This window comes from Lipophrys pholis, assembly GCF_963383615.2.
Source record: "Lipophrys pholis genome assembly, chromosome: 2".
Lineage (NCBI taxonomy): Eukaryota > Metazoa > Chordata > Actinopteri > Blenniiformes > Blenniidae > Lipophrys > Lipophrys pholis.
In genome coordinates, this window is record NC_137636.1 from 36034582 (window position 1) to 36052978 (window position 18397).

At 40.8% G+C, this 18397-nt stretch overlaps 1 protein-coding gene across 1 annotated transcript in view; it reads right to left on the reverse strand.

The window, feature by feature from the left end:
* The window catches only part of LOC308125541 (protein kinase C-binding protein NELL1-like), a 430629-nt gene that overhangs the window by 361082 nt on the left and 51150 nt on the right, over nt 1-18397 (reverse strand). Inside the window, exon 3 of the mRNA XM_080489392.1 lies at nt 5367-5517. Coding sequence (XP_080345518.1) covers nt 5367-5517 — 151 coding nt within the window. The remainder of the gene's footprint in view (nt 1-5366; nt 5518-18397) is intronic.

Below are 18397 nucleotides of genomic sequence, written 5' to 3' on the forward strand. Positions count from 1 at the left end.
TCTTCCTCAGCATGCTTCTTTAAAAGAGAAACCCCTGCTGGTACGTCTAAGCAGGTGGGAGAAGCAGGTCTGTAGAATGACAAAGGGCAGGTGGATGAACAGAGCAGCTGGAAGAGCTGGCTGAGGATCTTTGGTGTTTGAGTGCTCAGGTGGGAAGTGCGGTGGAGAGGCCTGCCTTTGAGTCAGTTTATCACAGTGCTACTGCCACTTCCTGACAATGAGAGCATTCCTGGGACCCAGAAAAATGCTGTCTTGGCAAAAATTGGCTTCTTTTGTTCTATTCAGCCTACTGGAGCAGCAATAAACCTTCTCCCTCCCAATTCCCCTAGTGCTGGCCACATGAAGAAGAAAAATAAATAAATAAATAAACAAATGCTGCTTTTCTGCTTCTGCAGAGGGTACCGAGAAAATGCTCACATTCAAAAGATGTCTCCACTTTGAGGGTGAGCAAAGCCACGAATGAGAGGAAGGAGGAGAGAAGTACATTATCGTACTGAGCAAGCAGACTTGGCAGAGGAGGTGGGAGGGAAGAAAAGGTGGTTTGATTGTGCTGAAAAGAAAGATGAAGAAGTGAGGAACAGACAGAGAAGGAATGTGTGATTGGATTTGGTAGAGCCACAGGAGCTGTCTTTTCGCTGAATGGGAGGCCTGTGTTATAATGGGGGAGAATGGGCATCAGCAGAGGCCTCTAATAGGGCCTTCAGAGAGGATTCAAGGGTTCAGAACAAATCCTCAGTCACAATGGAGCACAGGTCTGCACCAAGCCGGTCCAGCCTCAGCCCATCTCACTAAATTTAATTACACTGGCAGTGAGGCATTTGACTCACACAACAGCTCGTCTCAAAATAACTTCAGGCCGCTGCAGCCTGGCAGGACAAGATTTCCATGCAGAAAAAAATGTAATTTACAATACCTGGCAAATATTATTTAAAGAAGGATGGCAGGTCTTTTACACCTTGAAGCTTGAAAACCCTGATTAGACTCGAGGCCTGGGTCTGTCAGTGGGTGCATATTGTCCATTTCTTTAGGCACTCGAGCTTTCTCAGAAATGGCAAAAACTCAAGTTATGTTGGGTAATTGGTAATTATCTCTCTGTGTCTATGGACTAGTAACTTGTGCTTTTTTTTGCCCAGTCGGTGAAGATTCGCCAACGCTCACAGATGTAAGAGATGGACAAAGAGGTACATTACAGGTCTTAAAAGTCAATTATTCAACTGAACTTTTAATCGGATAAAAATGCAAAAAAAAATAAAAAATCATATCTCTAAATGTCAACTCAATCCAAATTCAAGTGAAAAAGGTAAAAATGCATTGCATTAGTTTCACACATCACCATACTTTAATGAAATTAACCGATTTCGTCAATAACAACAACCAAACATCTGATTTACAGTGGTTCTGAAGAAAGTACACTAAGCTGCATGTTCATGCAAAAAGATCATTGCTGAATATGAACTAAGATTAATACATTGAGTGGCAGAATCTACAAAAATTTGTATTGAAATGATAGTCCTGTATGCATTAGGTTTTTTTTCTATTCACACAGGACACAGTATCTTTTCGTCTTTGTTTGCTTGAGTTCATCATAGAGTGATTGGATGGAGTACTCAGCCTTCACAAGCACACAATTAAATATCAGACATTGAGTTGATTGTGTTGGGGTAGGTTATCAAAGATGTCAAAGCATTACAGCAAATAAATCTAAATTGGGGGAGAAAAAACAGAAAACCACAATCTGGAAGGTGATTTGTTGCAGCCTAAGATGAGCAATAAGAGATAAGATGTAAGGATGTAAGGAGGAGTACGGTGCTAAAAATATATTATAATAAAGTCTGAAAATAAATCTTGTGGTGGCTGAGGAGATGCACCTCCACACAATAACAGCAGCAAAGTCAGCAAAGCAATGTTGTAAATCCAATTAATTATGCATTATACAATAATAAACTACAGAAATCTGCAGCTTTGCAGCCACATGTGGCTCTTCAGCCCTTCTGTAGCGGCTCACGGAAGCTTTCACAAAATTCTACGTCAATACACATTTTATCTTTTTATCATTCTATTTACACAATAGTCATTTTTAAAAGGACTCTTAACTCGTGGCTAAAAATTACTTTTTAAAAGAGCACAATTATTTCAAGAGGTGATATTTTGCAAAATTAACTTTCTAGTGGTTTTCCAGCAGTACTAATCGTCCCCATACCTGGACTGGCGCCCCAGAAGTGAAGACAGTCTGTCCTCTCTCTCCCTGGCTTGTTTCAGTTTTTAAAAAGTGTGTTGCTCCAAGCAGCCAATCAGAAATCAAACCCTATATAGTGTCATCGGGGGTTTAGCCAATCCCAATCAAGGTAGGCCCTCCCTTTGACTCATCCCAAAATTAGACAGCTCTGCTCTGGCACATGGCACCACGAGAGGAAGTTGTTCCTCCTCTTCCCAAGATGGGCATGTGTGGGCGGTGCCAGTCCAGCTCACACAGACACAGCAGATTCTGAATGTAGCTCCTATGATCCAACATTCAAATGGAGGAAAATCAAGATAAAGCTGGATTTTGGCCAATAAACTTTGAATACAATGTTTTTGGACCAACAAGACTCGCGTGAAAATGTTCAAAAACTGTATAATATGACCCCATTTTAAAAGGTTGCTCAGACCACAGGAAATGCTAAATCCTGCTAAAACAGCTTTAAGCAAAATCCTAATGCCTACAATTTCTGAAAGAAGAAAAGCTTAAAAATGGGGGAAAAAAACTAAAAATTGTCTCAAAAATACTGAAAAAAATGGTGAAACCACTGAAGTTCAGTACAAAACCACTGAAAATGTACTGTACATTAAATCTTAAGTGTAGTTGTGTTTCAAGGTCTCTGCTTACATCATTACTTCCAAAACAGCACCCTGATAAAAAAATGTACATTCCCCCCAAAAACACTATCTAATATAACTTAGGCCTCAGAAACATCATCAGAATCAGGAGATGTGAACCCTGGGTGTGATTTATTATGGCTGAGTGGCTTTAATGTAATATTTGCTTAGTCCGGTCTCTCCTCAGAGCTTCATATGTTGCATTGCGTGTGCCTGAAGGAGGAGAATGGTCCATTTAACTGGCCCCATTTAGCCTCGCCTCACTGTTGTTTGGCCAACCCATTGTGTGAAAATTATACCTGCAGGTAGCATGAGGGAGAGAGAGAGACTGACAGAGAGCCATAAAAAAGAGGTGGACAGCGACTTTCAGGGTCACCTTGAAAGCACAATGACATAGAGATTTATTCTAGAGAGTAGCATTGCTGACACAAATTTAAATCCTGCAGGGAAAAATCTATTTCATCTTTAATTCACAATTCTGCTTTTTAAAAATCAGAAAAAACACATATAACCAGTGAAATACATCTTAAAGTGTCAAATATGTCACTGAAAGGTAATCTTCTAAACCAAGCACAAAATGCTTCATGCACCACCAACATGCTCAAATATGCTGCTCATCCCACAAATGCATCATTACAAACGAAACAGATATGAACAGGCTTCCCATGATTTATTATTCAGGAGCATTGCGACATTACAAAAATATTCCAAACATAATTTGCCTTTCCTTTGTGCTTCATTTGCCAATGCTGTTGTGAGCAGCTTGTTAAGATTTTAACCAATACTAGTAGAATACAGTAATTTGTCGATATATTTTGGGGTTTTGTTTACAAGAACTTTATAATCTCATAAAGGGTAAGTTGCTTTTCTTAGAAATTGTTCTTATGGATTGTCACTGTCATCATGTGGGGAAATACAACACTGTGATAGGATAGCCTACCAATACACTGATAAACATATTCTACTAGATCTACTTAAAACAAATAAGGCAACTTTTTGCATAATTTATCTATATTGATCAAACAAGATTGTTCTTTGTTTGAAGCTACTTACCTAAAATCAAGGTAGAGTGAACATAGTGTTTTTCCTGTCTCAGGATCCTTAGATCATCTGTATAAACTGTGTGTGTATGTTTGATAGATTATTTGAAGTCTATATTCCACTATTAAAACAATATCCTCTGCCTTTATGTTTATCTCCATTCCATCCGTCTGTGGTGTTTGTCAATGCTGACGGCTTATGGGTATTGTAGTATTCGGTGTTTTGAAATACAGAATTAAACACATTAAAGATAAAAAACATGTTTGTTTTTTTGTTTTGTGGAGGAATTTCAAAAGATTGGCTTATATTACTCAAACTAATCATGTTCTAAATAAAATTTACAGTTTTGTGTTTTACAATAGATATATTTGTGTAAAGACACTAACTTGAATTTCTATTGTTATGTTCACAGATTCAATTCAGTTAAATTTACTTCTGCTCAGATTCATTTCTGTCAGAGTGGTACTGCTACTGGGTTTTCGCACATACTTCCATCATCAATCAGAAGGTAACTGTGTGCAACAAAACTCATTTTCCAGATGTAACACACAAGTTGCAATCCAAATACAAGGACACAGAGTCACTGACAAGTCGGATGCGTGATAGTACGCAATCAACACCATTTCCATGACAGGTTTGTAAACACATCTAATAAAAAGACCTTTCTTTTTTTTTTTTTTAGCATGGAGGAACTGAAAGGTTTGTCAGAGTTGTCAGATTGAGGAGCTCTATTGTACGGTACGAGAGCGTGATTTCATCTTTGTCTTGACCCTCGGCGAACACATTTCCACACACCCTCACATGCTCACTTTGACTGCATGTTTTACAGAGCTGAAGGCTTTTACCTTCAGAGGACCGGAGGAAAATCAATGTTGCCTGCTCTTTAAAAAACAATTCACAGTAGTGGAGTTTCTCAGGGGGGCCGGGGGCGAGCTCACTGCTGCCACTCACCGATGTCTTACAGCCATCACTTTCCATGCACTGCCACAAATTCAATACCGCTCCTCAAGTAACCAAAGAAAGATTACCGATAATCCTATTCTTTTTGTGTTTCTTTCACTCTGAGAGTTCATGGCAGATCCTCGAGTGTAATTTACTGTAAGTCTGTTTGTGCGGCGTTCTCTATGAAGGAGCTGAAATTACAAGCACGTCTGGTATTGCTCAGTGCGTCGCGCTCTTCTTACACACACAAAACATGGAAGGTTATCTTTTTACCCTGGGCATACAGGTGGAAACGCATTATTTCACCCAACGACTAGCCCTCCCATTATCCTCTGACTCACACTGGCAGAAGAGTAATCACACTCTGCTTTGTACTTCACCACACTTCATCAGCAGCCATCTGAGAGTCTGAGGAGAGTTCAGTATCTGGGTATAATTTAAAACGAGAGTGCTCAGTAATCCGTGGAAGAAAAGTTATGCAGGAAAAGAGCCGCAGGCCAAAATGAAGAGGATTACAGACGGATTACCTGTGTTCTGACTCGTGGATGGAGAATATGACTCCCGACGTGGAGGACTTCTGCTGGATGGAAGCCAGGAAGGTAAACTCACTTTTACTCCTGAACAGCTGTACCACTTTTTCTGTGATGTGTGCCGGGGCGTGAACTGCTCTCCCGACATCTGAAGGAGTAAAAAAAATCAAATGGAAAGAAAATGAGCTTGTGTAAACTCTTGATAGAGGGTGATGCGCTTGACTCCCCCCCACACACACACACCCACCACACACACACACACACGATTTGGCAAAAGCATAAGGAACATATTAGAAGAGCTAATCACACACGGCGAAACACAATGCAACACCTTTACGCTTTGAAAATATATCTCATCAAACAGTTCTGCATTAATAATCAGTTGATGCAAACGGGCTTCATTCACCAACTTAGCACTGAAATCGTGTGGAAACATGAGCTTTTTTTATACAAATCACAATTTTGGCAGAGAAAATACTTGCTTTTGATTAAAGGTTTGTAGTTTATAAAGCCTCAGTCGCGCGTCCAGGATGTTCATCAAGTGGTTACTATTAAGTAACATCAAGTAGGAAGTTTTTTCTGACTTGAGCTTGTGCTGATTCGGATCCAACAAACAATATTTGTTTATGGAATATGCTAGTGAAAAGCTTGTTAGAGCCCGATATGTAACACCGATCCGAATTGTTATAAATTATTATGTAATAAAACCCAAAATATAATAACTGGTCGATAATGTACCAAAAGTGCTTAGCCCGAAACCAATTACCAAAATGTAATAAAACCCAAAAATGTAATAATTGGTGAATAATGCAAACAGATTTAACAAGAATTTAAATGTGATCTTAACATGTTTAATGTTATACATTATTTTGAACTGATGAGTGGACAAATAGATTATAGATTATAGAAAACAGAAGACTATAAATGACTTGGGCAACAGCAATCTTACATCAGTACTATAAACTGTATATAGATATACGTATAAACAAATAGTCCAAACTTTTCAAACTCATTCTTTCAGTGTTATTCAAATTGAAGAAGTTCAAGTTCAACTCATAAATCATTGACTTACTTCATGAAGTAATAAAGTTATTACACTATCAGGGGAAACATACTTTGCCAGTCCCAGTTTGTAATATTGTTACATGATTATTAAATGTTGGGCTTATTATATCTATTTGTTTATAAAAAAAATAAAAATAAATTTTTTTTATTTATTTTTTTATTACATTTCGGGCTCACCACTTTTGTTACATTATCAACCAGTACATTTCATCAACATTTCAGGTTTTATTACATTATATTTTATAACATTTTGGGTCGTTGTTACATATCGGGCTCGAACAAAACTTTTAGTGAATCTCTGCACCGGTAACATTCGTTACTTATTTTCATCACGCAGATATTCACTACTATGTGACGTTTAAATCAACTGTGTGGCTTTGTGTTGTAATTAGGGATGTCCCGATCACACTTTTTGGCCCCCGATACCGATCCGATTTGTCAGAATTGAGTATTGGCTGATACCGATACTTTCCCGATCCGATATTTACATTGCTATTGCAAATATACTCAGTCTATTTTTGGAGCAACTAAGATGTCTGGAGCTAAAAGCACTATTGTACTAAAACCAATGTGGGGGTATTATTGTAGCAAAACAATTTGTCAATGCGTATGGAGAGTTGTCTGTCTGTACCTCAATCTGTCCGTCTGAAGTCAGAGTTGTCAATGTGAACCTGAATCTGAAAAGTCTACGCATTCGAATACAAATCCTGAAAATACAGACAACTCACCAGTTACCAGTCGCGCAGTTCCACACTTGGCTGTTTTTTTTACACGTGACTTTTTCTACACTTCTGCCATCTGAAGGATTCGAAAGACTGGATTTTGCTGCCCTGAGCTCAGACTCACAGGCTCCTTCATTCCTCCTAATTTTGCACTTTTTTATAATTAGTGAGGCGATTGCTGGGCTTTCTCTAAATATCATATTCCAGGTGTAGGCCCAGGTGTTGTCAGCAAGGTTGCTATCCGTCAGTTTACGGCAGGTCGCAAACGGGGCTCGCTTTATGGCAGCTGACGTGAAAAAGTTTTTTATTTTATTTTTTATTTTATTTTTTATTTTTTTAAGATCGGCGGGGTGATTGGCTGGATTTGCCGATGCCCGATCACTCACAAATCACCAATATCGGCCCCCATCCGATGTCTGATCGGGACATCCCTAGTTGTAATCATTTTTAAATGATCCCATCTCTCTGCTGGCGGCACTTTTCTTAAATCTTTATACCCACTCAACCCACAAGTCGTTGAAAATAACGTCCCTTCTGCTTTTATCACAAATCATATACTAATCATACTCCGTGTTCACCAGAAGAGGCTTCTGCAGGTGGGTAGGTGGTTTGATGGATGAATGAATGGACGTAGATAATTGGGTTGTTTTTCAGTCATCTCTACAAGCTGAACAAATAGCTCAACTCCAAATGAAAAAAACAAAGTCCTCTTTTAGAACTGCGATAGTCTTATTTCCCATTGTATGAACACCGCTGAAAGCAAATTGCTGCAAAAATCACACATCATATGAAGGAGATGAACAAAATGAAGAGGGTGCAAACTGTGAGGTGTAGTAATCCGAGGAATCAGTGTGTCAGCAGTTTAAGAGAAAGGTAGAAGCTGCAACATCCAAGTCCAAGTATCCCAAAAAGTATAGCAAACAAATGTATTTCACTTATATTCTTCCCAGTAAAATTCCACAAATTTCATGTCAGGGTTGTGCAGGGTGGACCCAAACGCAGACTAAGCCAGTTCCGTAAAAAAACAGGTTTATTGCAATAAAAAGTCCATGGAACATGAGGGAACACAGCTGACACAAGGACAACGACGAGCAGCGAGACACGTTGACGACGAGCGGCAAGACAAGTTGACGAGGAGATGAGACACGTTGACGAGACAATCCGACATGCACACCAGCAGGAGAGGAGTTTAAATACACAAGGAAGGGGCGGACACAAGTGGAACATTGGTTAATTGAAAACACGAGGTGAGACACACAGAGGCAGACACAGAGACCTGACATTTTCGATTTAATAAACAAACACTGAAATGTCTGAAGGTTTTGTCTTACAATATCTTTCATTTCTAGGATTTTTCTTTTTTCCCCACATTTTCTTTTACACACGTACATACATCTACAAGTAACATACAAAAGCTACAAATAAGAGCTCGGCAAGGGTGTCAAACATAAGGCACGTGGGTCAAAACCAGCCTGCAAGAGGCTCCGATCCACCCAAACCACCCAGCAAATTGTAAAGATGTCGAAGCAAACATGGATTTTTAAAAAAAAATAAACAACGAATATGTAGTGAACACAACACAACACAACGCTGAGACCTAAGCAGGGATATCAGTGATGCTGCCACGTGAATTTGTCAAAACATGCAAAATGCAATGCTTAAAGGAGTCAAGTTTTTTTGACATTTCACTGTATTTTACACCAGAAAGTTTCATTAAAATCGACTTTATGTCGAGATTGTACTCATTTTTGAATGTTATTGTTTGGTTTCGCGGAAATATAGAGGTTTTCATCACGTGTACTCTGCACCACAACAAAGAAAGCTATAAAGTTTTAATTCAAAGGTTAGCAACTATTTTACCAGTCCGGCCCACTCAAGGTGAAACTGTGCTGTATCTGGCCTAGAATCAAACTCGGGTCATCTTGACCACTACATTGATGTATATCTCCCAGGAACAATATTATCATGGTGAAAACTTTCACCCTGTCCAGTTTTCACGAGGCTTGCGCTGCAGAAAAGTTATTGAATATAGCAATAAACTAATAAAACTGACACATAACTGACACTTCACAGTAATGAAATCAGATAAATAAAGAGAAACCTTATTATATTATCACAAAAATAACTTGAACTAAAATGAGTAGCAGCAAACATACACAGAATGTCTGAATCAAACCGCAACTCCAGAGTTTAGTGGGTATTTTTTAAAAAGGAAGACATGTTTGTGTTTCGTGGCTCATGACTGGTTCATGTGAGTCTTCAATCTGTCAACTACTGTTTGTTGGCGTTTACAATTTTGTACATCATTTGTTCTAAAGTTATTTCATCAAGTGCTGTTTCATTTGATTAATGGGTCATTGTTCATTAGTTTAGTGTTTTTAATGCTAGCATAGCTGTTTTGATTTTCCAAATCTGTTTTGAAAATGAATTAAAGCTAACTGAATCAAAATAAAATAGAACTACAGTGTTATAACTTTTGTCTGTGTTGACTTCGGTACACCTCAGAGCACAAAAATTAATCATCTGCTCTTCACGCACTGGTTCAGTGAGATGAAAGGAATCAATAAAACATCGGGTAAAGATACACATAATGTTCCGCTCATCTCAGAGAATGGAGCACAACAGCAGTGAAGTTCCCATTGTGGAGCAGTCCCAGTAGCACACGACAGACGATCCAGTGGGAAGTCGCCCGCCGTCGTTGCGGCACAAGGCTTTTACACGTCCCCTGGGTAACGGTGGCCGGCCTGCGCTTGCAGTCCCGGCTTATGTAGAGCCTCTTCCTCCATCCCGCCCAGCTCTCCCTCCCTCTCTTCTCTCTGACCAGTCAAAACATCGAATCTGTAGAGACGCCCGCCCTGCCCTGACAAGATAGAGATACCGTTTCGTCTCAAGTATTTTTCGCACATCTGACAACCTGAGAGAAGAAGTGGTGCATTCAGCGATTCTTCCAGTTCCTACGGTGTTTCAATCACGCAGCAAATGCAGCCGTCACTCACCGCGCAAGTGTTTAATACAGTGGCGCTCGCTCTCCTCACGGCCATGATCGATGCCGGCAGATTGTAGTAATGATTCTCACTCAATACAAGGAACAAACAAACCACAGCAGACTCATATGGCGGTGCAAATGAGATTGACTGCAAACGAAGATGGGCGCTGAACTGCATTTCATCTGCGGTGATTAGCACGTTTCTCTCTCAAAGTAATGCCGGCATGGGCCGGCTCACAGTTCAGCTGGAGTGTGTAGCGACCTGCATCTGTGTGGGAATTACCATTAATTAGACACCGCCAGTTTAAACTCTCACATTTCTGATATTGGTCACTCTAAGCAGCAAAAGCAAAGGTCAGCATGCAGCTTTTCATGAGACGCCCGCTCACATTTTTTTCTGAAAAATAATGAGGAGGATTTTAAAGGTTTCCTGTGAGATCGTTTTGCATCTGAATTTAATGAATACAGGTTTAAAACAGGTGAACGGGCCTCACATAGAAACCAACATAGTGAATGTGGGGAAACTGACTCATGAAAGACCAAATGGGATAGAAAAAAAACACCAAGCACCTGCAAAAGAGATTTCTTTCTATGGCTCCCAATACTGCAATATCAATGGAAGTCTAAAAGGGATAAAAGATGCAAGTCAGTGAGAACAGTGTCTTTGACTCCCAAAAACGTTTCACGATTACATGGCAACGTTATGAAACTGTTGTCCATTTACATGTAAACCTCAGAAACTCTGAAAAGGATGTAATTAGCACATTAGGCAGCGAGCCATCCGGCCATCATTCAGACGGTCAATTTTCGGAAAATACGGCAGAAAAAAATAGTGGACGTCTTGCTCGAAGCCTCAGAGAACGTTATGCTGAACGTTCTGCTGCAGCAACATCCTCCAGCATGAGCGGTATGGAGGTGGGTCAGTAGTGGTGTGGGGAGGCATTTCTTTGGATGGCCCACAGCCCTCCATTTGCCAGCCAGAGGTACCCTGACTGCCATTAGGTCCCGGGATGAGATCCTCAGACCCATTGTGAGACCAGATGCTGGTGCAGTGGTTCCTGGGTTCCTTCTGATGCAGGACACTGCCAGGCCTCATGTGGCTGAAGTGTGTCAACAGTTCTTCCATGATGAAGATATTGATGCTATGGACCCGCCTGCCCGTCCTCCAGATCTGAATCCAACTGAGCACATCTGGGACATCATGTCTGGTTCCATCCACCAACCACACGTTGACCACAGACTGTCCAGGAGTTCACTGATGCTTTGATCCAAGTCTGGGAGGTCATCTCTCTGGAGAACATCCACCACCTCATCAGAAGCATGCCCAGGCATTGTAGGGAGGCTATACAGGCACGTGGAGGCCACACACACTACTGAGCCTCATTTTGATTTGTCTGGAGGAATTTTCACTGGATCAGCCTGCAATGTGATTGTCCACTCTTATTGTGAGTAGGATTCCAAATTCAGACCTCCATGGGATAGTCATTTGATTTACATTGACCATTTTCAGTGTTGTGCCTGAACAGTACAACGTTGTATAGAGAGTGCCAGATATCCATAGAGCCTTCCAGTCGAAAACCGGGCTAAAGCTCACCGTAAACGGGCCTTAACATGTCGGGGGAAAACAGCCAATCTGGCAACAAGCAGCCAACACAGAGTCGCACCGCCGCATACAAAAATGCGAAGCATCGCGGCAAAAACAAATAGAAGATAGCAGCACTACCTCAGACTCTGTCTCCATGATTAATCTTCGTATGATTACCGTACTTTCCGGAATCCGCTTTTGTTTTTTCTTTACATGCTTTGAACCTTGCGGCCGACGACTCAGCTTTTTAAGGGTTAACGAGCTTCATGCCTCTGATACGTGGGTTATGCATTCAGGTGCGTCATGTAACTCCGACATTTATTTTTCTTTTTCAAATTTGGTGGGTGCGGCTTATATATTCAATAGTCCGGAAAGCACGGTACTGGTGGGTGGGAAGCTGCAGCTGGCTAATAGTGTGGACTGAATGGGTGGCAACAATGGGGAAATGCCAGTATTCTGAGGGCGATAGCTCGCAGCAAAAAAAAAAGAAAAAAAAAAGAACTATGAACTAGTTCATTTTTGGAACTGTGAATTTAGTTCAAAATGTTGAATTATGAACTATGAACTGAACTAGTTCATTTTAAAATGTGTGAACTGAACTTTGAACTAGTTCATGTAGAAACTGAACTTTCCCAACTCTGATCATTTTTATGTTATTTTGTTCTCAAGGTACTCTACTATATATTGAATAAAGACTTTCAACTGCAATATTTCATTAATTGAGATCTAGGATGTGTTATTTTAGTGTTTCAGTCATTTGTTTGAGCAGTGTACAGTATATTAGATGCAACAGCGAAAATGTCAAGGATAAAAGGAAATATATTACTGTTAAGAAGCAAAATCTACATGTCACAATATAGTATTTAGCAGTCCTGAATGCATTATAATGCACCATTTAAGGTCTATGTCTATCTCTTTTTTTTAAGAGCTACCCTTTTTGTAGTAATGTTCTTGTTTGCTTCTTTGTATGAATGCAACTGAACTAAAGCAAACTAATTAGCCAACCAACCAACTAACTAACAGAGCCAGAGCATTTTCAAAAAGTTGCACTTTCAGTGTCTCCGAGCAGCATTGCTGTGTAAACAGGCACCAAAAACGCAACCATTTTTTTTCTGTTTTCACTTGAAAATGTTGCATGTGAACAGGGAGAAGATCCTGGTTCAAATACCAGGCGGGGCCTTTCAGTGTGGAGTTTGCATGTTGTCGCCATGCCTGCGAGGGTTTACTTCAGATACTCTGGTTTTCCTTCCACAGTACAAAAACCTGCACAGTGGGTCCCCGAGCAAGACCCTCGGCCCCCACCGGCTCCCCCCGAGTGCTGCGCTGTGTGGTCGCCTACCGATGGGTCATTCAGAAAGGATGAATACAGTATGATAAAATACAAATACGTTATAGTTACTCTATGTAGGAAGACATGCTGATGCATTCAGGGGTCACCACAGCACATCTGCCTCCATCCCCTTATGTCTTCTGCCTCTTCCTCTGTCCTCAGGATATGTATGATGAAATCCCCTGAACTTCGGGGTTAGACGAGGGGTTTGTCACCATTAAAACCAAAGAAGCCAAAACATTTAAGCCACTTTAGCAATTTCATATTTTTGAAGCCTATCTGGCAATTTCAGATTGTTTTGGTTGTTTCACCCTTTTAGGCAATTTTTGCTTTGTTTTTTAGCCATTTGACCGATTTGAGTTTTTAACTTTTTCAGGGACTTTCGTACTTTGAACTGTTATACTTTCCTGTAGTGTTTTATAGAGGTTTTTGGCTCTGCTCTACCTTTCAACTTCACATGTTTCAATGTTTTTGTACCCATCAAACACACAAGTAAAGCAGCATCATTTGCAGAGGAAAAACTATGAGTAAAATAAAACTGGCTGTTTTGTTTTGTTAGTTTTATTTATGTGGATTTAGTCATGGTTACCAAGAGGAGCATTTGAACATTAAGTACCTGCAGTGACATAACTGGATCAGCACAATATCGAACCAATAAGTAACTTGAATGTCACGTTTGTTACCTTGAGCTGAAGTCAAGAACTCCTTTGAAAGGTAATAAATGACAAGTCCAACAGCTCCAATATGAATTCTGCATTTCTGATTGTAAAAACATTCAAATTAGCTCGGGTTTGACAATTATTTATTGATTTGTTTGTATGAATGTGGAGCTCCTTTACTTTAACTTCAATGACAAGTGATCCTCAATAACCAGGTTCAACACAAATCAAAACTGTGAATATGACCATAAAATATCAACTGCCCTGATGATATAAAGGAAAATTAAACATTATTACCCCTGTAAAGGCAGGCCTTACCTGAGATCTGCAGTAATGAATCACATTAGATGGTACATGTGGAGCTAATGAAGTGGTAAGTGAGTGTATAATCTTTACTTTGCAAATCATGATCTACTTTTTAGCCTACATTGGGATCCATCAAATCTGTAGGCATTGGGATATCTGTAAGGACAGCTGCAGTGCTAACATGCTAAAAACAGAATCTATGTTATTTTTTAAACAGAACAAAAATATAAATGCAACACTTTTGTTTTTGCTCCCATTTTTCATGAGCTGAACTCAAAGATGTGAAACATTTTCGATATACACAAAAGACCTATTTCTCTCAAATATTGTTCACAAATCTGTCTAAATCTGTGTTAGTGAGCACTTCTCCTTTGTCGAGATAATCCATCCCACCTCAGAGGTGTGGCAGATCATGATGATAAGTTTTGTCCTCACAAAGGCAACAAGTCAATAGGTGAGTGTGTAAACAGATCTTACAGCAGCTCTAAACAGGTATTTATACACACTATTCCCCAAAACCCAGCAAAAGTCACTTTGTTTTCTTTCTCAATCACCACAGATAATTGGACAATGAACGGCAACTGTACCAAGACTGCTCAAACATGAGAAACTGTCACTGCACCACAAACAAACCACTTATAATGATGGATCGATCGTATGACGGGAGCAGAAGTAAAGCGGTGCAACCTGACAGTTTGTACCGTACAGCAGTCGTGGGCTTGTAGACATAAACAAACCCATTTAGGGTGACAGGGGGAACAGGTAGAGCGGGAAAGGGTCGTCTCCCAGCAGACAAGACAAAGCTCAGTATAGCAGGCAGCAGCCAGCTGTCGCCCCTCCCCTCCCTCTCAATTTTACAGCTCATCGCTTTAATCAGGAGCCTGCCGGGTCCTCCCCCAGCTCGACGGAGTCCTACAGATGGGCTCCTTAAGTGGCAGTGAGGAAGAGGAGTTCGACTGCAGTCTGGAGAAACTTCAGCCACTGGAGACGAAGCCAGTCAGGTCTGTGTGGACTTCTATCCAGCCTGATGTGGAGAACTTAGCTGCAGTGTCACAACCAGATAAGTACAGTACAAGCACTCAATTCTGGATGAAGTGGTGGATGACACCAGAGTTTCCAAAGAGGCCTACGGACTCAGCAAGAGTCCAATGAATGCATTTAACTAGGGATAACCCGATACTGATATTAGTATAACCGGGTACAATCATTCTTGTAAAACCTCCTCGAATAAGTATTACGTGGCGTCGTATGTCAGCAACATCAGTTTGGAGATTCTTTGATATTAATGAGATTATTAATGACAGAAGTAAGGCTGACTGTAAATCAGGCTCTGCCAAAACACCAAGAGGAGGAGAAAGCCAGTTCGTACAACACCAGCAACTTAAGGCGTGTTCCCGTTGTTTGGTCTGGACCAGAGTCTCTTCGGGGAAAAACCGTTTCATTTGGGCGACATGAACATTTCAACGAACTCTGAACCGGAGCAAACAAGAGATCTCCGGTCCCCGTGAAATGCTCGGTCTCGGTTCGTTTGTAAACGATCTTTCTACCGGGTGGGGTGAGGGGAAGGGGCTGCGCAATGCATTCTGGGTAGTAAACAAACAAAAAAGAAAAAGTTGGAAAATATCTTACAGGGAGACATGGCGTAGAGAGGAAGAAGTAGTGAGGAAGACTCTCATTGATATCTGGTCTGAACAATAATAATAAATAATAATGGATGGGTTTTATATAGCATAGTGTATTCTAAATGCAGTTGTTTCATTATGAGATGTGTTGCAATGCCAAACCCCAAAAAACCATACAGTGAATGTTTCAGTGTGCGTTAATGTTAGCTAAATTTTAAAGCATTCTGAAAACAATTCTAATTTCAATGGCATTTATAAGGTACTCCTATCGGTACGCCATATCAAGTAGCTAAAGGTTAGTAGTCGTAAAAAAGAGGTAGCGGTACATCTCTACTGTTTAATCATCTCTTGTGAGTTTCTCTGTTTGTGTTTACAATATTTAATTTGTAGTAAGTGCTGTAATAGCTGTCTGTAAATTAAGGTGGAATAATATTGCAGCATATTACATTTAAATTTACAAGAATCAAATCAAAAGTTTACACATCGTGACTTTAAATCATTTAAACGGCATCATCCTTATAGCTTATATTGCAATGACATGCATAAATCTGAATTTAAAAGCCTTCTAAAACAACCTGGAGAACATGGCACCATGGCGTGTGTTAATTTGAAAGGATGTAAGAGATTTATAGGTCAGAGTTGGCACACCACAGACTTGCACTTATCCCAGGATTTGGCTGGGTTATGTGTAGAATACAAACTGAAATAAACAACCTTTTTTTTAACATTTAACCTTCATCTGGTAGAAGTGGACGGGGCATGCATTCATGCGGATGCACAGACGCAGCATCTACACCTGGGCATCAGATCAAACAGCATTTTCAGCGCTGAACTGCCAATCTGGCTCCCTCTCTCTCTGTAGTCGCATGTTTACGGCCCCAAAAGCAACATATCGGCCATCGCTGACAGCTGCTCTGAGTCTGCCAGGCTCTGGTTACGACAAGGAACAACATTAAAGGCACAGGGAGAAAAGAATAACACATCCAAGTTATTTTGCAGCCAATTAACTAAAACTCCCCAAAGGCTGGAGAGATGACTGGTTGGCAGGTGATGTTAATGGATGAACGCTGCTTCGCACTGACCGTCACTGATTCTTCATTCCTTCATCAGGAAATGCGCTGCTGACAAAACTAAACTAAAATTTTCTTCAAGCTTTCATCTGACCACCCACCCACAAAGCAGGTCTTGCCCAAGGACACTTCAGCATGTGGGCAGTTAGAGATGGGAATCGAAGCTGCAACCTTCCGATTGGGAGACGACTCCTCTACCAACCGAGCCATCGCTACAAAGTGATGGTGAAATGAGGAAATTACTTCAAAAAAGAAAAAAAAAAGAAACTGCATGATGAGAAGCCTTGCTCTTGCCTCACAGTGAGAATGTCACTGATTCCATTGGGGGATTTTCTATGTTTCTGTGGATTAAAACTGGTTTAAATTACATAGACATATAAAACAGATTTTAGTCAAGGGGCCCCCATACAGCCCAATCTCATCTTGAGATCGTTCTGAAACAATTCTTCTGTCCGTCCGCAGGTAGATGGACAATAACAACAGTGTTTTTCTCCAGTGTTTCATGATTCCCAGCCCATATTCTCCTGGGACTTGGTACCTTTATTGTATTGTTAGTTGTTTCTGCTGCATGTGTGTGTGTGTGGTTTCATTACGAAAACAAACAACAGCACTCACTGTGGCCCAACATGAAAACTACATTGACTTCAGCGTTTCTGCTGTTTCCTCGTAAAGGAGCCAGAACAATAGTAGATGTAATAGTTGTGTCTGGTGCTGATTTTTTTACGCATTAGAATTAGGGTAGCTCGGTATGCCGGTACTGCGTTGGTATTGCGGTACTGACACCTTTAAAACGATACTATACTGGGCCCGGCCGGTATCTATTTCAATTTTTTTTTTATGTCGCCGTGTAGCGTCACTGTGTTGTAATTTGCACCGAGGAGAGTTGCCAGTCTCTCTGTGGGGGAAGCGTCGGCGGGCTGCTCCGCTTTCTGACTTTCATTCACTTAGGATTCTGTAGACGTGGGAACGTGGCGAAAGACCGGGGGATCCCTTGAGGAGAGCCATCGTTGACGAAGGGTGCGGGCGAGATATTGACAGCTCTTTATGCGATCGTGGGAGGACTTACGGGATGTTTTGGACAATCGAAAGTGCAGAAAACAGCACTCCGGTTTCTTTCTCTCTTTTTTTTTTCAATCCGGTTTTCGAGAGGTGTGAAAAAAACGGCCGAGACGGGGTGTGCACGTGCTCCAGCGCTCCGACCCGAGATCCGCAACTGAATAAGCGCTTCATACTCGACCTTATTTACCAACAACATTCCTGGATACAACTTCAAAATAAAAGTCAAAACAACATATTTTCAAAACAATCTTCTCCCAAACGAGGTTGTACTTTGAAAAGAATACGAGAGAGAGAGAGAGAGAGAGAGAGAGAGAGAGAGAGAGAGAGAGAGAGAGAGAGAGAGAGAGAGAGAGAGAGAGAGAGAGAGAGAGAGAGAGAGAGAGAGAGAGCACATTAGGGAAGCAATGGCTGCTGCTACATCCACAACTGTGTTCTCTTTTTATTTGGAAAAGTATCAAAAGTATCAAAATATATGGTATCGGTATCGAAACCAAGATGTTGGTACCATGACAACACTAACGAGTATTGATCTATGGAGGTTGGGTCTGTGTGGCTGAGGGTTGGTTCACTTGACGCCCAAATATGAGCTGGTTTTAGATGACGAGCACCAAATGCGTCCTGTCT